Raw genomic sequence first — 26,234 nt, 5'->3', positions numbered from 1 at the left:
ACAGAACCAAAAGACTGAACGACTGGGTCGCTTCTCTGGCAACCGAACCGATAGAACGAACGACTAGCCGGCTTGGGTAGCAACCCTAGATTTGTGTCGGGACTAAATCTTGTGGAAGGATGAAATAGTATGAATAAATTCATTAAAATAACGTTTTTAAAGAAAATATGTAAATCATTATTTGAATATGTTGATAACCCGTTGTATAAAAGTGATAATGCCATCGAAGCCGTGCCAATATATCCTCCAAACACCGGCTTCAAGGGTATTATCACTTAATTAAACTCTTCACAGTTGTGTTCTGTGGGTGTCACTGAGTAGACTGATGCCCCCTTTGATTTATCCACAATCCATAGGTAAGGCTGTACTGTGAAATATAAATTATGCCCCCAATGCAATTCTGAAGTCTAATATATCCACAGTGCGATTTCAACAGATTTTCAAATGAACTAATTCTTGTCTTTTCTTGAATTTATATAACAGTATTCCAACTTTGTTTAGCATTATCTAGTCCAAATGGCATGATTCCTTTATTTGTGTCCATTAACATCACTTTCAATTAGGGACTTTTATTTTGAAAGCAAACCGCCAATGCCGCTGTTGTGGCTAATCCTTATTGTGACTAGCTTCACATAGGTCTCTGTCGACCACTAGGTCCATAAATACTATTTACTTTTCGGCAAGCATCCCAAACAGAAACCCGACTGAACATGGCTTACACCGTTGCAGGTGGAACTAAGAAGAAAGTCTGCTACTACTATGACGGTAAAGAAATGCATGTTCATTTTGAGTTTTCAGAATAAGTTTGCAAGGCCAAACTAACGTTACTTAACTAGCCTATGTCGGTGCATGATGACAGCCAGTGCAGTGGAATATCTATTAATTATCTTACTAACTAAGTACTATTGCCTAGCGATCCTGACATATTATTGTATTTGTTTTATGTTCCTGTTATGATTATGAAATAAGTTACGAGCAGGTGCTCTAGAATCTAGATATATATGTAAGTTAGCTAGTGACTGTTAACCACCTACTGTAGCTAGCGCTAGCACAGCCTTCACTCTTGTCGGGGCATTGTTTGTACCTAACGTTAGCGAGTTTAGCCAGCCACAGCAATGTTTACTTTCACAACTAGTATTATTCTACACAAATAAACACACTGTTGTGGTATTTGTTTTATTAAATTGAAAATATAAGCAGAAAGTAAGATTCATTTAGTAACGCCAACAAGGGACCAGTGATAGTGATGAAGACGACGTCCACACGAGCGGCTATTGCGCCTTATCAGCACTGCTTCATTAGCTAGTACTGCTAGCTAACTGACTGCATTGCATTAGTAGAAAATATAATAATGTGGTAGTTGATAACTAGTGGAAGTACAGTATGGTTAGATCTGGAATGTTGCATGGGGATAGCTAGCTGTGTAAAATATCAACATTTTCTCAAATGTAGGCTCGGCTAGTTACTGTCTGTCTGTTTTTACAGGTGACATTGGAAATTATTATTATGGACAAGGGCATCCCATGAAACCACACCGAATTCGCATGACCCACAACCTACTGTTGAACTATGGACTGTACAGAAAAATGGAAATATATGTACGTTTATAGCAAGAGTCCAAGTAAAAATGGTAATTCTGAATGTGTAGTTATGGCTTTTTCTCTCTTCTGCCTTCAAGTAGGCCATTGTTCTTTATGTTACAGAGACCACACAAAGCCACTGCAGAGGAAATGACCAAATACCACAGCGACGATTACATCAAGTTCCTCAGATCCATCCGACCAGACAACATGTCAGAGTACAGCAAGCAAATGCAGAGGTGTAAGTCAGGCCATCACTAGGGCCAGGAGTTGATACTAACCTTATGACTGGACCAGGGAAAACTACCTAGTCTTACCCATAGCATATTGGGGGGGGAAGCATTTCTTGATGGATTGCTTGAAAGTTCACTTCTTTGTGTTTTTGTTTTTCTCATAGTTAATGTTGGTGAGGATTGTCCTGTCTTTGATGGGTTGTTTGAGTTTTGCCAGTTGTCTACTGGTGGCTCTGCTGGTAAGTGTATACATGCATGCATACATATAGTGCCTTCGGGAGGTATTCAGACCCTTAACCTTTTCCACATTTTTTTACATTACAGCCTTATTCTAAAATGGATTAAAAAAAATCCTCAGCAATCTACACGCATTACCCCATAATGACAAAGCGAAAACAGGTTTGTAAAAATGTTTGCAAATTTATTAAAAATAAAAAAAACAGAAACCTTATTTACATAAGTATTCAGACCCTTTGCTATGAGACTCGAAATGGAGCTCAGGTGCATCCTATTTCCATTGATCATCGTTGAGATGTTTCTACAACTTGATTGGAGTCCAACTGTGATCAATTCAATTGATTGGACATGATTTGGATAGGCACACACCTGGCTATATAAGGTCCCACAGTTGACAGTGTATGTCAGAGCAAAAACCAAACCATGAGGTCAAAGGAATTGTCCGTAGAGCGCCGAGACAGGATTGTGTCGAGGCACAGATCTGGAGAAGGGTACCAAAAAATGACTGCAGCTTTAAGGTCCCCAAGAACACAGTGGCCTCCATCATTCTTAAATGGAAGAAGTTTGGAACCACCAAGACTCTTCCTAGAGCTGGCTGCCCGGCCAAACCGAGCAATCGGGGGAGAAGGGCCTTGGTCAGGGAGGTGACCAAGAACCCGATGGTCACTCTGGCAGAGCTCTAGAGTTCCTCTGTGGAGATGGGAGAACCTTCCAGAAGGACAACCATCTCTGCAGCACGCCACCAATCAGGCCTTTATGGTAGAGTGGCCACATGGAAGCCACTCTTCAGTAAAAGGCTAATGACAGCCCGCTTGGAGTTTGCCAAAAGGCACCTAAAGACTCTCAGACCATGAGAAACAAGATTCTCTGGTCTGATGAAACCAAGATTGAACTCTTTGGCCTGAATGCCAAGCGTCACGTCTGGACGAAACCTGGCACCATCCATACGGTGAAGCATGCTGTAGGGATGTTTTTCAGCGGGGGAAGATGAACGGAGCAAAGTACAGAGAGATCCTTGATGAAAACCTGCTCCAGAGCGCTCAGGACCTCAGACTGGGGAGAAGGTTCAACTTCCAACAGGACAACGACCCAAAGCACACAGCCAAGACAACGCAGGAGTGGCTTTGGGAGAAGTCTCTGAATGTCCTTGAGTGGCCCAGCCAGAGCCCGGTCTTGAACCCGATCAAACATCTCTGGAGAGACCTGAAAATAGCTGTGCAGCAACGCTCCCCATCCAACCTGACAGAGCTTGAGAGGATCTGCAAAGAAGAATGGGAGAAACTCCCCAAATACAGGTGTGCCAAGCTTGTAGCATAATACCATAGAAGACTCGATGCTGCCAAAGGTGCTTCAACAAAGTACTGAGTAAATGGTCTGAATACTTATGTAAATGTGATATTTCAGTTTTTATTTTTAATAAATTAGCAAAAGTGTCTAAACCTGTTTTTGCGTTGTCATTATGGAGTATTGTGTATAGATTGGTGAGGGGGGGGGGGGACAATTTAATCAATGTTAGAATAAGGTTGTAACGTAACAAAATGTGGAAAAAGTCAAGGGGTCTGAATACTTTCCCACGGATACATACACTACATGGCCAAAAGTATGTGGACACCTGCTTGTTGAACATCTCATTCCAAAATCATGAGCATTAATATGGAGTTGGTCCCCCCTTTGCTGCTATAACAGCCTCCACTTTTCTGGGATGGCTTTCCAGTAGATGTTGGAACATTGCTGTGGGGACTTGCTTACATTCAGCCACGAGCATTAGTTAGGTCGGGCGCTGATATTGGGCGATTAGGCCTTGCTCGCAGTTGGAGTTCCAATTCATCACAAAGGTGTTCGATGAGGTCAGGGCTCTGTGCAGGCCAGTCAAGTTCTTCCACACCGATCTCGACAAATCATTTCTGAATGGACCTCGCTTTGTGCATGGGGGCATTGTCGTGCTGAAACAGCAAAGGGCCTTCCCCAAACTGTTGCCACAAAGTTGTAAGCACAGAATCGACTAGAATGTTATTGTATGCTGTAGAATTAAGATTTCCTTTCACTGGAACTAAGGACCCTAGCCCGAACCATGAAGAATAGCCCCAGACCATTATTCCTCCTCCACCAAATTTTATATTTGGCACTATGCATTTGGGAAGGTAGCGTTCTCCTGGCATCCGCCAAATCCAGATGAGTCTGTTGGACTGCCAGATAGCGTGATTCATCACTCCAGAGAACGCGTTTCCACTGCTCCAGAATCCAATGACTGAGAGCTTTACACCACTCCAGCCGATGCTTGGCATTGCGCATGGTGATCTTAGGCTTGTGTGTACTTGCTCGGCCATGGAAACCCATTTCATGAAGCTCCCGACGAACAGTTCTTGTGCTGAAGTTGCTTCCAGAGGCAGTTTGGAACTCTGTAATGAGTGTTGCAACCGAGGACAGAAGATTAAGGCCATTCTACTGCCAATGTTTGTCTATGGAGATTGCATGAAGGGGTGTCCACATACTTTTGTGTGTATATGTGTGTGTGTGTATATATATATATATATATATATATATATATATATATATATATATATATATATATATATATATGAGAGATAGAGAACTGTTAAAGTTTGAGGTCACTTAGAAATGTCCTTGTTTCGAAAGAAAAGCAATTTTTTTGTCCATTTAAAATAACATCAAATTGATCAGAAATACAGTGTAGACATTGTTAATGTTGTAAATGGCTATTGTAATGGAATATCTACATAGGTGTACAGAGGCCCATTTATCAGCAACCATCATTCCTGTGTTCCAATGGCACGTTGTGTTTGCTAATCCAAGCTTATCATTTTAAAAGGCTAATTGATCATTAGAAAACCCTTTTACAATTATGTTAGCACAGCTGACAACTGTTGTGCTGATTTTAAAGAAGCAATAAAACTGGCCTTCTTGAGACTAGTTGAGGATCTGGAGCATCAGCAATTGTGGGTTTGATTACAGGCTCAAAATGGCCAGAAACAATTTTCTTCTGAAACTCGTCAGTCTATTCTTGTTCTGAGAAATGAAGGCTATTCCATGCAAGAAAAAGCCAAGAAACTGAAGATCTCATACATTTACATTTTAGTCATTTAGCAGACGCTCTTATCCAGAGCGACTTACAGTTAGTGCATTCATTATTTATTTTTTATTTTAAAAAAATCATACTGGCCCCCCGTGGGAATCGAACCCACAACCCTGGCGTTGCAAACGCCATGCTCTACCAACTGAGCTACATCCCTGCCGGCCATTCCCTCCCCTACCCTGGACGACGCTGGGCCAATTGTGCGCCGTCGCTGTGTAATACTTCCTTCACAGAACAGCGCAAACTGGCTCTAACCAGAATAGAAAGAGTAGTGGGAGGCCCCGGTGCACAACTGGGCAAGAGGACAAATACATTCGTTTCTAGTTTGAGAAACAGACGCCTCACAGGTCCTCAACTGGCAGCTTCATTAAATAGTACCCGCAAAAGACCAGTCTCAATGTCAACAGTGAAGAGGCGACTCCGGGATGCTGACCTTCTAGGCAGAGTTGCAAAAAAAAAAAAAGCCATATCTCAGACTGCCCGTCTTAATCTTTTTATTTTTGTCTATATTCTCTGCTCAAAAAAAATGGGAACACTAAAATAACACATCCTAGATCTGAATGAATGAAATAATCTTATTAAATACGTTTTTCTTTACATAGTTGAATGTGCTGACAACAAAATCACACAAAAATTATCAATGGAAATCAAATGTATCAACCCATGGAGGTCTGGATTTGGAGTCACCCTCAAAATTAAAGTGGAAAACCACACTACAGGCTGATCCAACTTTGATGTAATGTCCTTAAAACAAGTCAAAATGAGGCTCAGTAGTGTGTATGACCTCCCTACAACGCCTGGGCATGCTCCTGATGAGGTGGCGGATGGTCTCCTGAGGGATCTCCTCCCAGACCTGGACTAAAGCATCCGCCAACTCCTGGACAGTCTGTGGTGCAACGTGGCGTTGGTGGATGGAGCGAGACATGATGTCCCAGATGTGCTCAATTGGATTCAGGTCTGGGGAACGGGCGGTCCATAGCATCAATGCCTTCCTCTTGCAGGAACTGCTGACACACTACAGCCACATGAGGTCTAGCATTGTCTTGCATTAGGAGGAACCCAGGGCCAACCGCACCAGCATATGGTCTAACAAGGGGTCTGAGGATCTCATCTCGGTACCTAATGGCAGTCAGGCTACCTCTGGCGAGCACATGGAGGGCTGTGCGGCCCCCCCAAAGAAATGCCACCCCACACCATGACTGACCCACCGCCAAACCGGTCATGCTGGAGGATGTTGCAGGCAGCAGAACGTTCTCTGCGGCGTCTCCAGACTCTGTCACGTGCTCAGTGTGAACCTTCTTTCATCTGTGAAGAGCACAGGGCGCCAGTGGCGAATTTGCCAATCTTGGTGTTCTCTGGCAAATGCCAAACGTCCTGCACGGTGTTGGGCTGTAAGCACAACCCCCACCTGTGGACGTCGGGCCCTCATACCACCCTCATGGAGTCTGTTTCTGACCGTTTGTGCAGACACATGCACATTTGTGACCTGCTGGAGGTCATTTTGCAGGGCTCTGGCAGTGCTCCTCCTGCTCCTCCTTGCACAAAGGCGGAGGTAGCAGTCCTGCTGCTGGGTTGTTGCCCTCCTACGGCCTCCTCCACGTCTCCTGATGTACTGGCCTCCATGCTCTGGACACTACGCTGACAGACACAGCAAACCTTCTTGCCACAGCTCGCATTGATGTGCCATCCTGGATGAGCTGCACTACCTGACCCACTTGTGTGTGTTGTAGACTCCGTCTCATGCTACCACTAGAGTGAAAGCACCGTCAGCATTCAAAAGTGACCAAAACATCAGCCAGGAAGCATAGGAACTGAGAAGTGGTCTGGTCACCACCTGCAAAACCAGTCCTTTATTGGGGGTGTCTTGCTAATTGCCTATAATTTCCACCTGTTGTCTATTCCATTTGCACAACAGCATGTGAAATGTATTGTCAATCAGTGTTGCTTCCTAAGTGGACAGTTTGATTTCACATAAGTGTGATTGACTTGGAGTTACATTTGTGTTTAAGTGTTCCCTTTATTTTTTTTGAGCAGTGTATTTGTGGATATACAGTGGGGAGAACAAGTATTTGATACACTGCCGATTTTGCAGGTTTTCCTACTTACAAAGCATGTAGAGGTCTGTAATTTTTTATCATAGGTACACTTCAACTGTGAGAGACGGAATCTAAAACAAAAATCCAGAAAATCACATTGTATGATTTTAAAGTAATTAATTTGCATTTTATTGCATGACATAAGTATTTGATACATCAGAAAAGCAGAACTTAATATTTGGTACATAAACCTTTGTTTGCAATTACAGAGATCATACGTTTCCTGTAGGTCTTGACCAGGTTTGCACACACTGCAGCAGGGATTTTGGCCCACTCCTCCATGCATACCTTCTCCAGATCCTTCAGGTTTCGGGGCTGTCGCTGGGCAATACGGACTTTCAGCTCCCTCCAAAGATGTTCTATTGGGTTCAGGTCTGGAGACTGGCTAGGCCACTCCAGGACATTGAGATGCTTCTTACGGAGCCACTCGTTAGTTGCCCTGGCTGTGTGTTTCGGGTCGTTGTCATGCTGGAAGACCCAGCCACGACCCATCGTCAATGCTCTTACTGAGGGAAGGAGGTTGTTGGCCAAGATCTCGCGATACATGGCCCCATCCATCCTCCCCTCAATACGGTGCAGTCATCCTGTCCACTTTGCAGAAAAGCATCCCCAAAGAATGATGTTTCCACCTCCATGCTTCACGGTTGGGATGGTGTTCTTGGGGTTGTACTCATCCTTCGTCTTCCTCCAAACACGGCGAGTGGAGTTTAGACCAAAAAGCTCTATTTTTGTCTCATCAGATCACATGACCATCTCCCATTCCTCCTCTGGATCATCCAGATGGTCATTGGCAAACTTCAGACGGGCCTGGACATGCGCTGGCTTGAGCAGGGGGACCTTGCGTGCGCTGCAGGATTTTAATCCATGACAGCGTAGTGTGTTACTAATGGTTTTCTTTGAGACTGTTGTCCCAGCTCTCTTCAGGTCATTGACCAGGTCCTGCCGTGTAGTTCTGGGCTGATCCCTCACCTTCCTCATGATCATTGATGCCCCACGAGGTGAGATCTTGCATGGAGCCCCAGACCGAGGGTGATTGACCGTCATCTTGAACTTCTTCCATTTTCTAATAATTGCGCCAACAGTTGTTGCCTTCTCACCAAGCTGCTTGCCTATTGTCCTGTAGCCCATCCCAGCCTTGTGCAGGTCTACAATTTTATCCCTGATGTCCTTACACAGCTCTCTGGTCTTGGCCATTGTGTAGAGGTTGGAGTCTGTTTGATTGAGTGTGTGGACAGGTGTTTTTTATACAGGTAACGAGTTCAAACAGGTGCAGTTAATACAGGTAATGAGTGGAGAACAGGAGGGCTTCTTAAAGAAAAACTAACAGGTCTGTGAGAGCCGGAATTCTTACTGGTTGGGAGGTGATCAAATACTTATGTCATGCAATAAAATGCAAATTAATTACTTAAAAATCATACAATGTGATTTCCTGGATTTTTGTTTTAGATTCCATCTCTCACAGTTGAATTTACCTATGATCAAAATTACAGACCTCTACATGCTTTGTAAGTAGGAAAGCCTGCAAAATAGGCAGTGTGTCAAATACTTGTTCTCCCCACTGAATATAGATATTACACACACATCTGTATGGGAAAATCCGATACCGTTTCACTAAACATGTCCAAAGCAAAGGGAGGAATCATAAAAATCAGACGGGTGTTGTCTCCAGTGCATAGGAAGAGCACAACCCGCTCAGACAGCTGTGTCTGTCTGGTACCTTAGGCTTTAGGGATTTGGCTTAGGGAGATGCGGATGTTGGGTTTTTTGTACACATCAGTGTTTACTAGGTTTTATTGAAGCTCTGTGTTGCTGTCAATGAGGATTTCTTTCTTACGCTTTTTAAATATTTTTGCTCTTTCAGCTCAAACTTGAGATTTTCCTCAATTTCTTTCAGCTGTAAAAAGTAGAACTAGTCCCTCTTGGTTTAGAAATCGCAACATATGCTGGTGAAGATAGTGTAACCAGAAATAGTGTAAACAAAAACACGTTTTTCCTCCCTATGCACAGCGGGATCGGTGAAACTCAACAGGCAGCAGACGGACATTGCGGTGAACTGGGCCGGTGGACTCCACCACGCTAAGAAGTCTGAGGCCTCTGGCTTCTGTTACGTCAATGACATCGTCGTGGCCATTCTGGAGCTCCTCAAGTGAGTTTGTGTTCCCAGATAGACACAGGCTGAACCGTATGACTTCTACAATGAAAAGCATTAGTGATGGTGACTTTCTTGTTGTTTTTGTGAACACCCTGAAATATCAACGTCTATTCTACTATGCATGCCTCAGGTTTAATTATTCGCACCCATCAATTAAATGTGTTGTTGATAAGCCTGTCTCTCCTCCTTGTTCCCAGGTACCATCAAAGGGTGCTGTACATTGATATTGACATCCACCATGGGGATGGAGTAGAGGAGGCCTTCTACACCACAGACAGGGTCATGACCGTGTCCTTCCACAAATATGGAGAGTACTTCCCCGGGACTGGAGACCTCAGGGTGAGTACTTGGCTACGTCCCAAATGGCACTACTTTCGGCCAGCAGAAGTAGTGCAGTATGATTAGGATGCCATTTGGGACATAGCCTCATGTGTCACACCTCAATATGAACTTCCTGGTGCTCTGTTACAGAGTGGTCCGTTAATGGCTGGTTAGAGACTTTCTTTCCACAATTATAGTTAAGAATGTGTTAGATTAGACATGCTGACTAGACAATCTCACTTCCATTATTTGTAGTATTTTGCTTGGGAAGAGTGCTTTATGATGGATGCAGTATCTTAGTTATGGATTAGCAAGTGTGCACGTGTTAAAATCCTCAATTGCCACTCTCTGTTCTTAGGATATTGGAGCTGGAAAAGGCAAATATTACGCTGTCAACTTCCCCCTGAGGGATGGCGTTGATGATGAGTCGTATGAGCAGATCTTCAAGCCTGTAAGTATGCACAGGTATTGCAGGGCAGTGTTCAGTGCTGAACACTAGTGGGGCTGCAGGTAGCCTAGCGGATAAGAGCGTTGGGCCAGTAACCGAAAGGTCGTTGGTTCGAATCCCAGAGTTGACTAGGTGAAAAATCTGTTGCTGTGTCTGTGAGCAAGGCACTTAACACATTGCTCCTGTAAATCGCACTGGTCTAAGGTCGTCTGGTAAATGACTAAAATGTAATGTAAAATGTTCATTTGTAATATCTTCATTTACAGCCTTTTCTACTGAGTGTGCTGCCATGGGCTCTTGTTGTTGAGCAGAGCTATTGTCAAGGAAGTGAGTTTGTGTTTATACAGGACCTACCTCCCCCAGCTATCGTCAACCAATCATGTTAATGCGGAGCTATACGGAGCCCTCCGCGTTGTTGAAAAATTTGGGAGGCGCACGGCAATGCGGTACGGAGCTCAATTTGGCCTCTGCATGCCTCTGGAGGCTCAGCAATTGCGTTCCACCCTCCATACGGAGCCTCCGACCACATTTTCAGATCAAGCATAAATTGGCTTTTACCCTACGAGGTCCGGATTCTGATGGTTTTCTGTTTTACCTGATAATGAATTGCACACACCTGGTGTCCCAGGTCTAAATCAGTCCCTGATTAGAGGGGAACAATTAAAAATGTGCTTTGTCTTGGCAGGTGATGGCCAGGGTGATGGAGATGTACCAGCCCAGTGCAGTGGTGCTGCAGTGTGGAGCAGACTCCCTCTCAGGAGACCGACTGGGCTGCTTCAACCTCACCATCCGCGGTAAGGAGGCTGTATGCTAGTCACCTTACCTGTTTGTGTACGAGTCCATTTAAACTTGTAAAGCTTAATTTAACTCTAATGATTGAGCCAGCATTGGGAGTTGCACAGAAATCTGTTTTTAGTCTGTCATTTATTGAAAAGTTATGATAATCTAATTTGTTTTTAGAGAAGCGTATTAGCCTTTTCTAAGCCTCCGTGTTGTTCCTATAGTTATGTGATGTTTTGTCTCTTCATGCTGCTTTTCCATCAGGTCATGCTAAGTGTGTTGAGTACATGAAGTCGTTCAACCTTCCCCTGCTAATGCTGGGTGGAGGAGGCTACACCATCCGCAACGTGGCCCGCTGCTGGACCTACGAGACGGCCGTGGCTCTGGACACTGAGATCCCTGACGGTGTGTTGATTTTTCCTATTCAAAATGCCCCATTTCCCACTCATGCCATTTTAAGGTGCTTTCCTCATTTCAGTGTCGATTGCCTAGACCTGTATACTGCAGTGTAAATATCAAGCCATTGAGGCTAGTGTACTTTACTTTTCATAGTTTACTCAATACAATGTCTTCTCTCCCCCTGAGATATCGGCTGGGTCTCTAGAGAAAATGTTACGTGGCTACAGCACTAGACAGGGGTTTTGTCCCAAATGGCACCCTATTCCCTACATAGTGCACTACTTTTGGCCAGTGCCCTATTAGCCCTGGTCAAAAGTAGTGCACTATATAGGGTTAAGGCCCTGGTCAAAAGTAGTGCATTGCAAAGGGAATAGGGTGCCATTTGGGACGCAGACAGGGATAGTCCTGGCCCTGACATTAATCTGCCTACTGGGAGCTGACTAAGCAGAATGTCAGTGGGCCACCAAGTGTGTGAGAGAGAGGACATTATCACAGCAGTCAAAGGAGCTGGCAGTTTTCTTAATGGGATTTGGGACATTAACAGAACCCTTACCCATTGCATTATAACCTCTCAAGTGGAGGGTCTTGTATAGGCATAAAAATCAAACGAACTGTCATTTTTATGTTTTTTTTTACCTGAAAGGGCTGATATTCTGACACTTTCTTTAAGTTACGGCACATAAATCGGAACCTTCATGTTAATCTTGGCGCTGGCATTTTCCTTTCCTCTTCCGTATGATGTTTTATCTTTCTTTTCAGAACTGCCATACAACGATTACTTTGAGTACTTTGGGCCTGACTTCAAGTTGCACATCAGCCCATCCAACATGACCAACCAGAACACATTGGAGTACATGGATAAGATCAAGTAAGGACTGCGTCTGTAATGGACTATCAAATATAGCATATCAGATGTATTCAGCTACTCCTAAGGAGTTGAATGTTATATTAAGGATGTGTGTGCATTGAGGTTGTTGCATCTGCATTGTTATTACTGTAAGAAATTGTTATTGTGGTAAGTGGTTTTCGTTGGCACATATGATTTTCCAAATTTCTTAGAGCCTTCTCGTGGGCTTTTGCACTGATGGTGGTTACTGCGCTGATGGTGGTTACTGCGCTGATGGTGGTTACTGCGCTGATGGTGGTTACTGCGCTGATGGTGGTTACACTAAAGCAATTGCTTTTGTTTGTATTAACCCATAGGCAGCGTCTGTTTGAGAACCTGCGGATGCTACCTCACGCCCCGGGAGTGCAGATGCAGATGATCCCTGAGGACGCCATCCCTGATGATACAATGGATGAGGATACAGAGAACCCTGACAAACGCATGTCCAGTAAGACACACCTTATCTGACAAATGACATTCACTGTGTATAGTCTAACTACTGCTGTTATTATGTCACTCAGGGGGTTCCATTCTCAATGTATCAGTGGTTAGATTTTCCACTATGGAATCCATCATGGATCCTATTGCCAGCAGCATCTGAATGTTAATTTCCTGTCTTGTTTAAGTCCGTGCTTCAGACAAGAGGATAGCCTGCGATGAGGAGTTCTCTGACTCTGAGGACGAGGGCGAGGGAGGAAGGAGGAACGAAGCCAATCACAAGAAAGGAACTAAACGGGCTCGAGTAGAGGAGGGAGGGAAGAAAGAAAAAGTTGGTGAGTATTCAAAACTTGGTTATCCTGAGTACAAACCTTTTTGGAAAGAACTTTCAAGAACACTTCATTTTAGATAAGTTGACTTAGATGAAGAGGACATTTTGAGATATATATGATAGAAAAGTAGAAATGTTTAATTGATGATAACTTGATGTGATACAACTTGTTTATTTGTGCTGTCTTCTGTACAGAGTTGGAGAAAGCAAAGGAAACAAGCACTGAGAAAACTGACACAAAAAGGTAGCTAAGAGTAATTGTGGCACCCTGACACTGTATGTACAGTTTTACGAGGGTCATGAATTCCTCAACCCTCATTTGTGGAGTGCTGCAAGATCCAAACCCGCAAAATTATGATAATCTCAGGGGGGAGTACAGACCATTGTAATCTCTCTCATCCTTCTCTTTATCACAATCAAGACTTCACTATAATTACTTGTCACAACCAGCTATTTATAGTTTGAGATGTATAAGCACAATTGCGTAATTTGAAGTAGTCACAAATGTATTCAGACTTGACACTGACTGATTGACATGTTATGTTTTGGGATGGGAAACCAGCACACTTTCCAGTGTGAAGACTGAGCAGACTAGCAGTGCCTGATTCAGCCACATAGCGGTGCTGTGATCTCTCCATGGACATTCCTGAGTGTGGCAGCCAGGGCAGCTAACCTTGGCTGATTCTACACCTTCGCGCCTGACTCCATACCAGAAGCATTATATTTATTATCATTGATCTGTATGTCATAGTTGTACGCCGTTGTGAAGATTTAGTTTCCTTTGTGTACTGTAACAGTGGATTTCTAGGATTCGCAACCAACTTGGATTTGCTGTACTTTCCTTTGATACTTTTTGAATGCTTTTATTTACATTTACATTTTTAGTCATTTAGCAGACGCTCTTATCCAGAGCGACTTACAGTTTATTTTTTCATACTGGCCCCCCTTGGGAATCGAACCCACAACCCTGGCGTTGCAAACGCCATGCTCTACCAACTGAGCTACATCCCTGCCGGCCATTCCCTCCCCTACCCTGGACGACGCTGGGCCAATTGTGCGCCGCTTTTATATTGCAATATGCTTTTATCTTCTGAATGAGAAATATCTACCTGTAATTAAAGTATGTGTTTTTAGAGAAGATTATGTGGGTGTTCCTGTAGATGAACCTACGATTTTAATATTTGCTGAACATTTTGCATTTGCCAATTAAAACATTTTTTTATACTATGTGGTGTGAATGTATGTAAATTATTATAGTAGTTAGAGATTAGTTGAAATGGGGGCTAACCATGATCATTTAAATTAGCTATAAGACGATGGGGTTCATTGCGTCGTCTGGGTTTGGCCGGTGTAGGCCGTCATTGTAAATAAGAATTTGTTCTTAACTGACTTGCCTAGTTAAATAAAGGTCAAATAAAAATAACAAATAAATTGCTGCCGGCTCACTTGACAGGTACTCGCCACCCTGTGCCTTCTGTGATCTGGATGGCAAAGCAATCACTATTCCTTTCACCTCCAAGGCACTCAGAATCCAAATCACCTTTTATATGCATGTACTGGAATTAGACTCTGTGAAATGGTGCTGCCACAAACAATATACAGACGGACATTAAACGAGATATATGACAAAGAATTTACACAATACACATACAGTATGTACACCAGGATACAGACTACACTATAAACATCAGGCTATACTGTTGAAAGAGGTACATCGTAGACAAGCAGTGGCCAGAGGAGTTTGGGAAATACCTGGTGTTGGTAGCCTGGTCTTCTCCAGAGATCCACGTTGGCTTGCATGACAAATACCATGAGCTTAGTTCAACTGTAACCCTATCATAACCCAATATATACGGATATTTTACTCTATTATTTCTAAACAATGTATTTTTAAACATGCATTGTCAGTTCTTCCAAAATCAAATCGATACAAATTCCACTAGGGATTTTTTTGTTGTGATGCATTGCATGGCAGCCACATGATGGCGATGTAACGCTGCCTGTTATTTTCATCCAAAAATCAAAAGTGTATTGGTCGCATACATTGATTTGCAGATGTTATCGCAGGTGCAGTGAAATGCTTATGTTTCTAGCTCCAACAGTGCAGTAATATCTAGCAATAAAAAAAAACCGGAAAACTCTAAAAATGTGTTATATAGGATGAGCCATGACTAGAATACCGGCAGTGGAGGCTGCTGAGGGGAGGTGGCTCATAATATAAAGGGAATGGTATCAAACACATAGTATTTGATACTATTTCACTCATTCAGCTCCAGCCATTACCACGATCCCGTCCTCCCCAATTAAAGTGCCACCAACCTCCTGTGGAACACAGTATATACATACAGTATGTAAACATTATTAAAGTGACCAGGGTTCAGTGGCTCTATGTACATAGGGCAGCAGTCTCTAAGCTGCAGGGTAGAGTACCAGTTGGTAGCCGGCTAGAACAGTGACTAAGGTTCAGGCCAGGGTACTGGGCGGAGGCTGGCTAGTGGTCACTGTTTAACAGTCTGATGGCCTGGAGAAAGAAGCTGTCTCTCTGTCCCTGCTTTGATGCACCTGTACTGTCTCCGCCTTCTAGATGGTAGCGGGGTGACAGGCGGTGGCTGTGGTCCTTGATCTTCTTGGCGTTCCTGTGACACCGGGTGCTGTAGATGTCCTATAGATGTCCTGGAGGGCAGTGTGCCCCCTCTGGAGAGCCCTGCGGTTGCGAGCGGTGCGATTGCCGCACAAGGCGGTGACAGGACAGCCCGACAGGATGCTCTCAATGGTGCATCTGTAGAAATGTGCGAGGGTCTTAGGGGCCAAGCTGAATTTCTTCAGCCTCCTGAGGATGAAGAGGAGCTGCTGCGTCTTCTTCACCATGCTGTCTGTGTGAAGGGACCATTTCAGGTCCTCAGTGATGTGCACGCTGAGGAACTTGAAGCTTTTGACCATCTCCACTGCGGACCCGTCGATGTGGATGGGGGCGTGCTCTCTCTCTGCTGTCTCCTGTAGTCCACGATCAGCTCCTTCATTTGGTTGATGTTGAGGGAGGGGTTATTTTCCTGCCACCACTCCCCCAGGACTCTCACTTCCTCACTGTAGGCTGTCTCATAGTTGTTGGTAATCAGGCCGACCACTGTTGTGTTGTCAGCAAATTTGATGATTGCGTTGGAGACCACATAGCAGTATGGAAAATGTATGCACTCACTAACTGTAAGTTGCTCTGGATAAGACCGTCTGCTAAATGACTAAAATGTAAATAGCACTAGTTGTTATAGCCTAAGGTACCATTTTGGCCTATTTATTTGAACCGTCACGATTGCTAATACAACCCTGAAGATCTTTAATCGAGTTGTGTACACTTTAGACTTGCTGACAGTATATCTAGATTTTAATTACATAAACTTAGCCTACTAGTAACATGTACAGTGTTGTTGCACTGTAGGCCTACAGCCAGGTGTTAGCCCAGCTACTCTAAAACAGGTTCATTTTAGTTGCAAAACATGGGTGTCTTGCAAACTTCGAGGTTACGTGTGGTCTCACCTGTGAGGGACACCTGGCCCTGAAACAAAATCCATAAGCATATTTCATTATCCAAGTGTAGCATCAAGCAAGCCTTAGTAAATCAAACCACTGTGTTGATGGTTTCTTTCAATGTCTTGGGTGGGGCTGTACATCATTCATTGTTCAACTTCATTGCAAAGTATTTAGTCTGTGCCTTGAGGGTCTCTTTTTACAACAATGAGCTGCTCAAAAGGTCTTCACTGATATTTTTTAAATAATTTCCATTGGCATTGTACCAGTTACTGAGTAACTATTGTTCTACGATCTCACACCATCATTCAATTGCAAATGTCAACATATTTAACACCAGTGAGAATTCAGTGATGTAGGCTGCATGTGATCCTGTTGGGGGTGTGGAATAGCACTAAACTAATAATAAAAAACCTGATCGCTGTGACAAATGCATGTATTCTGGTCCATGATTGATTTTAAAAGGCTTCGAACAAGTTAGGACTAGTTGATGATAGTTGTATAATACTTGCTAGGTGAAATAGATTTGTCCGAACCATTGAGTATTCCATGTTGGACTTCTGTAGATAACTGAGGGGCAGTGACACTGGCTGTGACCTGCTGTAACGTCATTAGTTCAAATCCTAGGGGAAACCCTCTTGGTGTTGTTGCGGCAAGGTGCTTCTGCAATCATACTGTAATGTTTGAGTATATAGAAAAGTTGGCAGTTGTTAGCCTGAATACAAAATTAGTTTTAACACACTATGGCTGCATTTAAACAGGCAGACCATTTTTTTTGACCAATCTGATTAGCTCCGAAAAAGAAATGAATGGTCAAAAGCTAAATTAGTCAGGGGAAATCTGAATTGGGATGCCTGTGAAAACACAGCTAAGTATGCTAAAATTACTTATATGTTGAAATTACTGATCAATTTACCAGTTAGAACACTCAACTACCAACTTACCACCTCCATCCTAATGGTTAAAGCTGGACTCCTTAATGGTGAAAGCCACGTCCATTTGTGACATTACAACAAACACTGTTTGCACACGTGCTAGAATAGCACAATATGTACTGCAATTTATTTAACCATAATGCGCGACGCTCCTCAGGTTGGCAACAGAAACAAGGGTGGTGGGGCGGCTAGTGGCGCCGTTTCCCCCTATTGCAGATTCCAGCTTAAAAGGAATAGAAACTGGTCAAATGAAAAGACAGATGCGGCTCAAATTTTATTCACATTTATTTTTGCTTTTAGTGTGCTCACATAAAATTAGAACACTTTAAGCAGGAGTTTAATAGCATTTTTTAAGCAAAGTTACATTCCATCTCTAAGTCAAATTGGTCAAAGCTTCTCCAGTATTTACAAAAGAAAAGAAAGAGATAAGATGCTACATAAACATTGCATCTGATAGAGATTCCTTAATTTGTCAAAGACCACTGAAAAAAGCATTGTCTGCTGTAATCAAAACATACCACAGTATATAAACAGTAACCATTCCACTTATCACAGCTTGGTTGAGTTCAAAATTGCTGAAAAGGTCGTCCAGGATTAATTTGTTTCTGTTATCTTACAAAAATGAGCGGGTGGATAGAGCTGCAAACTTCATGTGCTTCTTGAGATCAAGATTTCATTTGTACAATAATCATAGTTAAAAACACCCCGCCTATACATACTTACACTTTATTAAGGTCAGAAAACCAGCAATAAACAATAAAGCCTATACAACTTGTATTTCTACTGAATCACTGACTGGTACAGCTAATGAGATTAGTGAAAAGCTCCTATGATTTAAAAAAAAAAAAAAAGATTTTCTAAACCTAGCTCTGGGAATTGTATTTTTTGTAGTCTCATAGTAAAAATGACTTAGTGTTGTAAACCGCATGGTAATCTCGTGGTACATAGATGTTGGTTGTTTCATTCTCGTTTTTTTAAGACCACTCTTTACATTATAGTATGTGGCACAATTCCCAACCTCCAATTCTCCCCCCCGCCCACCCCAAAAACCCCTTCATTTACATCTCAACTCATTTACATACCCCACCTCCTTCATACCATGGGCATGTCCATACATTTTGACAAGTTTACATTTTGTATAAAAATGTAACAACAAAAAACTTTTAATACTGATGCAAAAAATATATGGCAGAGTGTGGATGTATTTTTTCTGTAATATTACGTTTCTAAGCAACCCACCTCTCTGCCCGTTGGAATGGGAGTAACAATGGACCAAGATGGGTTTTGTGGAGGGGGAAGGGAAAACAAAAAAAAGAAAAGCTTTAAAATATCCCTGGTTGTAGACAAGTTCTCCAAAGCCAGGAACTGGCACCACTCCAACATACAAACAGGGAAATGTTTCTTGATTATCTTTTTTCAGCTTTTTTTATTTCTTCTGTTTTGCTCTTTGCGTTTCCGGCTTTACTCAGCAGCGGCCTTGGCGGCAGCGGGGGCCTCTGGACTGGATGCGGCCTCTGTTGCAGGTGCAGCCTCCTCCGTTTTGGGTGCCTCCGCAGCAGGCTCAGCTGGCTTCTCCTCTGCTTTTGGCTCCTCGGCGGCTGGGGCTGCCTTGGCCTCCTCAGCGGGTGCTGCTGCTGCAGTTTCTTCCGGCTTGGCCTCTGTGGGGCTTGCTGCTTCCTTAGATTCCTCCCCAGCAGCAGCAGGCTTGGCCTCTCCCTCTACAGTATTGGCTTCCCCCTCGGCGGCGGCCTCTGGGGTCTCGGCTGCCTCATCCTTGGCCTCCTCGGTGGACGCAGCGGCCTCCTCACCTTCTGCCCCATCGCCCGTCTCCTTTTTGGTCTTTTTGAAGGAGAAACCGCTAAGCTTGAAAGACTTTTTGAAGGAGAAGCGCTTCTTCTTCTTTTTGGGGGTCTCGTTGCTGGTTGAAGGCGTGGCACCCTCCTCCGGTTTAGCTGCCTCACCCTCGGCTGCTGGAGACACAGCCTCTGCATTCTCTGCCTTTTCCCCTTCTACTGCCGCTGCTGCGGGTGCAGCCTCTGCGGTCGCAGCCTCCTCTTTTGGAGCCTCCTCAGCCGTGGCACTACCATTGGCATGCACCTCTTCTTTGCCTGCCTCTGCAGCCGCAGGAGAGGCATCCCCGTTCACTTTCACATGGCCATTTTCCTAAAGACAAAGACCATTAACATCACATAAAAAGCAAGCGTGGAATATAACGTGTGATATGGACCATTGTCACTCAGTGACACAAGGGGCAGTAGACACCACAAAAATCAATCGGGACAAAAGCATACAGCCCTGTCTAATGTTTAGTATCATTGGGCCTTTACGCACGGGCGTCGGCAGGCTAATTGCTTTGCGAGTTACAAATTCAATACAGAATTAATTTTTGAAATGCATGATTGAAACAATGTCCCCGTAATCATGGGCGAGAATGAGCCGCCTCCAGCAATGAGAAGAGGGAGACACCGTTTCGGATGGTTCGCTAGGGGGCGATGCGCGTCTGCCAGTCTCTCCGACACCGACGCGCCAAAGCAAAGCATCTGCTCATTAAACAGCAGATGCTCATTAATACACCAGATCACCCAGAGCATCGTTCAGATGAATACCCCAAAAACTCAGAAGCACCAGAACCCTAAAACCATCATCTTTATCAATATCACTTCCAACACCATCCATTCCAACACTTATAATACCAGTTACAGAAAGGGCGCATTATCAAATGTGGCTCCCCTGCTTGTGTGGTAGTAACCATCCCTGCTCTCTACTCGAGCATCTGTAACAAAAGGCGTGTTGGAGTTAGCTAGCTAGACCATGGCAAGCCATTGTTGGCGTCGTGCATCTCCCCCATTCACCCACCGATTGCCTCAAGTTATTAGATTAGTGCTCATTTTCAATTAAGTTTTTGATTCAAACATGATTAAAACTTGATTGATCCATTTAACTACACATGGCTACATATGGTCCAACAATGTGATACCAATTTCCGCTCTCACAATTCGAAATTTCAAACAAAGACTTCACCCCTGTAAACGTGTCGAACACCCCACACATCAAAATTAATCAATGAAAACGAGTGAACACTTTACGGAATTTGTCTCCAAATAATTATCCAAATCAGTTTGGACTTGTAATAATGAAACAATTTTAGAAATTGCATTTCAAATCAATGATCAAATGTTTGATGAAATAATATAGAATCTTTAGAATCAATTTATTCCAATCGTGGTTGTTTGCTCCAATAACATCAGCCAGTCGTGCGTCTTCATAAGTGCCCACAACACAATAACGCACCGAGAGAACCTTTGCGCAAACCAACCGTATATCTATATTTCCTTTAACTCGGATACAAATATTTTTTAAAATATCAATTACCTGTCCATTGGTCTTGGTTGGTGAAGCGGCATCCTCTCCTGGCTTTTCAACCGCGGTTTCGCCTTTTGCAGCTGTCTTGGAGAATTGCGCTCCCATGCTTTCGCTCCAACAAAGAAACTCAACCGATCCAAAAAACGAACAAAGACCACTACTAGACTCTTTCTTAAATGCAAGCACTTTGCGAAGGCTCCTCTTTGAAACGTTTACTGGACAAGTAATCAAAGTCCAGTCGCAGTAAACAAAATGGGAAAATTGCAGAAAATACCTGCCAAGTGAAGAGAAGTCATAAAAAATCCCAGATTTGTGGCTATGTCGCTGTAGACAGGGTGGAAAATGGAGAAATTTCCCGTGCTAATAAGATGCGGAGTCCAACGCCCAAGTGCACAGGGCCACATTCAGTTGCCAAACGTTCTCGAACGTTGCAGATAGAAATGCAACGAATAGAGCTGGTGGTCCCTCATTCTACATGTCAGAGAGGCATGTGTGTTCTACATCGGCTATTTCTATCTGAAGGTTCCAAAACGTTGGGTCCTACTGAATGCGGCCCAGATGAATGGGCATCCCAAATGATGACGGCATCCGCGCTCAGATCCAGCGAATCAGAGCCCTCACATAGAAAGTGGGCAAGGCTTTAAAAACGAGTGAACAATGGATTTTTAGCAGATTGTAACAAATCAGAAGAAAAAAATATTGTCGTGGCGACAAATTTTCCTTTCAAAATTACCAAATAAAAAATACTGGACTCTAGAGGATCATTTTGGAGGATCATTTTGGAATTGATGGTGTGCGCAGAGGTTTGAAAGGCATTCTAATCACTCCTAACAAAGTGATACCTAATTATCGATTCATTATGATACATGTTTGAGGGTGTTTGTAACAATTTCATCTCAATTATGTACACTTATTTGATTATGAGGAATCAGCATTTGCTTTAGGCAAAAATTGGTTTTGGCTCATTGAGCTTCCACTTTCAGAACGTGCTCAGAATACACCCTCATTCACTTGACACACACAGTGCACATATAGTAGGTAGGCTATTTAGTGGTGGCTGTTTTCATTTTGAATAAATACTGCTTTTGTGAAACAATCATGTATTGATAAAATACATGTAAAGGGGGGACACCTAAACCCACCTTTCAGCCATATACCATCTTGTAATAAGTTAATCTCAGTCACATATAATAGCACCACATACACTATATATACAAAAGTCGATGCGGCTATTTCAGCCACACCCGTTGCTGACAGGTGTATAAAATCGAGCACACAGCCATGCAATCTCCATAGCCATTCATTGGCAGTAGAATGGCCTTACTGAAGAGCTCAGTGACTTTCAACGTGGCACCGTCATAGGATGCCACCTTTCCAACAAGTAATTTCGTCAAATTTCTGCCCTGCTAGAGCTGCCCAGGTCAACTGTAAGTGCTGTTATTGTGAAGTGGAAACATCTAGGAGCAACAACGGCTCCAGCCACAATGTGGTAGGCCACACAAGCTCACAGAACGTGACAGCCGAGTGCTGAAGCGGGTAGCACGTAAAAATCTTTAAATCTTCTGTCCTCGGTTGCAACACTCACTACCAAGTTCCAACCTGCCTCTGGAAGCAACATCAGCACAAGAACAGTTCGTCGGGAGTTTCATGAAATGGGTCTCCATGGCTGAGCAGCCACACACAAACCTAAGATCACCATGCGCAGTGCCAAGTGTCGGCTGGAGTGGTGTAAAGCTCGCCGCCATTGGACTCAGTGGAAACGCGTTCTCTGGAGTGATGAATCACGCTTCACCATCTGGCAGTCTGACGGACGGATCTGGGTTTGACGGATGCCAGGAGAACGCTACCTACCCGAATGTATAGTGCCAACTGTAAAGTTTAGTGGAGGAGGAATAATGGGCTGGGGCTGTTTTTCATGGATCTGGCTAGGCCCCCTAGTTCCAGTGAAGGGAAATCTTAATGCTACAGCATACAATGACATTTTAGACAATTCTGTGCTTCCAACTTTGTGGCAACAGTTTGGGGAAGGCCCTTTCCTGTTTCAGCATGACAATGCCCCTCTGCACAAAGTGAGCCAACCCCATCGAACACCTTTGGGATGAATTGGAACGCCGACTGCGAGCCAGGCCTAATCGCCCAACATCAATGCCCGACCTCACTAATGCTCTTGTTGCTGAATGCAAGCAAGTCCACGCAGCAATGTTCCAACATCTAGTGGAAAGCCTTCCCAGAAGAGTGGAGGCTGTTATAGCAGCAAAGGGGGGACCAACTCCATATTAATGCCCATGATTTTGGAATGAGATGTTCGACAAGCAAGTGTCCACATACTTTTGGTCATGAAGTGTATGTTACCGGTATATATTTTTTTCATCATGTAGTGTATTAATCTATTTATTGTACAGTGTGGCCTTATAGTGAAATATTAAAAGGTTATTCATGAATTCAATGATGTTGTAGCCATGAGAAATTATGGTGCAATTATGCCCTCAATGAACACCGTGTGTAGGCTATATGTAATAAATTGACTGAACAGAAAATATTTAAGTGACCCGTTATTCCAAAAACAAACGAGAGGGAGGGGCGAAAGGCTTAATGCTGGCTTCATGTGTTCGTGGGGAATATGAAACTGGGATGTGTGAAGTTGTACATCAGACATGCTTTTGTTGAAGTGCTTTTAAAGTAGGAACAATTCTTCAACCAATAAGATTTAGCTTGGTAAGATAGCTAGCTTAACATTGACAATATGGTCAAACTAGCGACATTAGCCTATCTATATTGATATGGTTGTAATAGTCCAAAACGGATTTGTTGCCATCTTTTGGCTGGAAAGGTCAGTGGTGAAACGTCACAACTCGGCATTAACATTTTTTCCCGAGTTTCCTACTTGTAATTCCGATTTGGAGGGTCTTTCAAGTGAAATTTCGCACAGGGAACTAAAACCTTCCAATAACTCAGATAGTTTGTGAACACTGCATAAATCAAATCTAAAACGCAATAACCTTCACTACCTACATGCTTGAAGTCATTGGTTTCAAATACATTGCTGTGGAAATTCTAACATGTAGCCTAGCCAACATGGTCTAATTGTTTTTTCAATACTTATTGCAGTCAGTTCCGTGAAGTCTGTGAAAATAATCGGATTTGGACATATTAAATGCACTTTTCCTCTTTTCTAAGATCAGATATCAGTGTTCTCCTCTCTTGTCTTGTCGCTGGGAATCTTCATGTTTCCATGGTAATCTGACACAAAGGTGAAGTCAAAGCTGCAGGGAGAGGACGACCGTCAGCGTCTCAGCAGAGTAAGGAAGGAAGCGGTATGCAAAAATCCATACAATCCTGTGGAGCGCGAACGAGATAAATCATTGAGTGTACTAGAGCGAGAACGGTGGTGAGATATATTTTCAGGAAGTTAGGTTTTTGAGTCGATGGATATTTCATTACAATCAATGAGCATGATATGACGCGGCGATTCAGTGGTCATAGGGGTAGATGCTGACTGTAATGAGGCCAAATCATCCACGGAATCTAAAATGCTGAGGGCACTCCTCGTTGACTAATTGAGGAAGGTGCTTACTTTTGGCATTATGCAGAACGATTAGTTACCGGAGTGTAACTCCAGTTCTATGAGTGGAGCGGAGCCCCATAGGGGAGCTCTGCTCCTAGTGGTTTACCCTCTGCCCTAAGGCAGCAGCAGCCTGAGACAAAATTATGCACACACCTACAGCCAATAGGAGTACAGGTGTCCCTATAAGAGGGGATACCTCCCCTCAATCAGCCTCCCGAGATATTTTTCTTCAGCGAGACTAGAGAGGGTCGGCAGGGCCTTAAGTCCTATGGGGCTCCGCTCCACTCATAGAACTGGAGTTACACTCCGGTAACTAATCGTTCTATATCGTGGAGCTCCGCCCCATAGGGGAGCTCTGCTCCTAGTGGTTTAAGGCGGAGCGTAGCGCTCCAAAATGTACTCCCTGCCGAGCCTAACACTTCCCATCAAAACGAGAAAGTCAGGCCTAGCAATGGCTGCAACCGAGTCCCGCAGTACTGCAACTAAAAACCCCTACGGGCGTCACAATATACCGCGTCATCGGTTAAAGACCCGCCCCACCTAGTCCAATGGCAATGCCAATGACTAGTGGGCAGATCACCAGAATAGAAGCCATAGTAACCTGTACTAGCAGATAGATGTGCCTCAATATCCTGTGAAAACACTACCGACCACTAATGGAATGACATCAAGTGTCACTCTACATTGTGAACGCGGTAGACCGCCTCACTCACTCAATGGAATCCCAGAGATTAGTGGGCAGGAACAAAAACATGAGTCATACTAACTGAACAAGCAGATAGATGACCTCACATTCTGTAATCAACGCATGCCTCTACTGTACTGACCCTGTCAGTCAGGATTCATGCCACAAAATATGTTTTCTTATCCAAAGCGGACCTGGTGGAAACCCTGTCCATAGTCCTGCTTTTCCCTCTCTTCCTAGCTCAAGATCTCCCTTCAGCTATGCTGAGTACAGACCGAGCCAAAGAGTTAGAAAACACATCTGTCAAAAACACGTCTTCCTAACCAAAGCGGACCTGATGGAAACCTGTGTCCACAGTCCTGCTTCTCCTCTCTTTCTTGCTCAAGATCTCCCTTCAGCCACGCTAATGAACAGATCGAGCCAGAGAATTAGAAGACATATCTAAGAGATAGAAACGGATAAATGGAGACGGTGTCGACCAGGATGCTGCTCTACAGATATCCTCTACTCCTGTTCCTCTGAAAAGGGCAGTAGAAGCCGCTACTCCACGAGTGGAGTGAGCTCTGATACCCTGAGGCAATTGCCGCCCTGCTACCTCATAAGCTGTCTCAATGCCTTCACAAAGCCAGTGAGACAACCTCTGTTTTGAAAGTGGTCTACCTAGTGCAGCCGCACCGTGACACACAAACAACTGAGGCGATGACCTAATCGCTGCTGTGCGCTCAACGTAACACGCCAAAGCGCGTACCGGGCACAGGCGATTGAGCTTTTCCTCACTCCTCTCTCTATGAGGAGGAGGAGAAAAGGCCCACAGCTCCACGGTCTGTGACCTATATGAACTCTTAATAACCTTCGGCACAAATGCCGGGTTAGGACGTAACACTGCTCTGCTCATGTCACCATTGATGGCCAAGCAGTCAGGTCTCGTCGAAAGAGCACACAAATCACTGACCCGCTTAGCTGTAGTCAAAGCGAGCAACAATGTTGTCTTTATAGACAGCATCTTGAGGGGTATTTGATTCAATGGCTTGAACGGCGACTTACATAGCGCTTCGAGTACCAAAGCCAAATCCCACTGAGGAAGCGTGACTCTAGGTGTTGGCCTAAGTCGCCGCGTTCCTAATAGGAAGCGTTTCACTAGAGGGTGGCTAAAGACATTGTCTCTGCCA

General features: G+C 43.9%; 2 protein-coding genes across 2 annotated transcripts; one reads left to right on the top strand and one right to left on the bottom strand.

The window, feature by feature from the left end:
* The first annotated feature begins 630 nt into the window (after positions 1 to 630).
* LOC311106496 (histone deacetylase 2-like) lies at positions 631 to 14,406 on the top strand. Its single transcript, XM_084148844.1, has 14 exons — positions 631 to 765; positions 1,486 to 1,598; positions 1,704 to 1,821; positions 1,978 to 2,052; positions 9,248 to 9,386; positions 9,590 to 9,731; positions 10,072 to 10,164; positions 10,847 to 10,955; positions 11,206 to 11,346; positions 12,100 to 12,208; positions 12,544 to 12,674; positions 12,853 to 12,999; positions 13,191 to 13,239; positions 13,558 to 14,406. The coding sequence occupies exons 1-14, from the start codon at positions 711 to 713 to the stop codon at positions 13,598 to 13,600; spliced, it is 1,464 nt and encodes a 487-aa protein (XP_084004970.1). The 5' UTR covers positions 631 to 710; the 3' UTR covers positions 13,601 to 14,406.
* A 3,313-nt stretch (positions 14,407 to 17,719) lies between these two features.
* On the bottom strand, positions 17,720 to 21,139 carry LOC311106460 (myristoylated alanine-rich C-kinase substrate-like). The gene is made up of 2 exons (XM_084148796.1): positions 20,825 to 21,139; positions 17,720 to 19,615 (listed from the first exon to the last, which is right to left on the bottom strand). Exons 1-2 carry the CDS (start codon positions 20,918 to 20,920, stop codon positions 18,914 to 18,916), a joined length of 798 nt encoding a protein of 265 aa, XP_084004922.1. The 5' UTR covers positions 20,921 to 21,139; the 3' UTR covers positions 17,720 to 18,913.
* Positions 21,140 to 26,234: the final 5,095 nt, after the last annotated feature.

The sequence above is a fragment of the Coregonus lavaretus genome (assembly GCF_964263955.1).
Source record: "Coregonus lavaretus genome assembly, chromosome: 31".
Lineage (NCBI taxonomy): Eukaryota > Metazoa > Chordata > Actinopteri > Salmoniformes > Salmonidae > Coregonus > Coregonus lavaretus.
The sequence above is the reverse complement of the archived record's forward strand: the minus strand, read 5'-3'. Positions and strand labels throughout refer to the sequence as shown.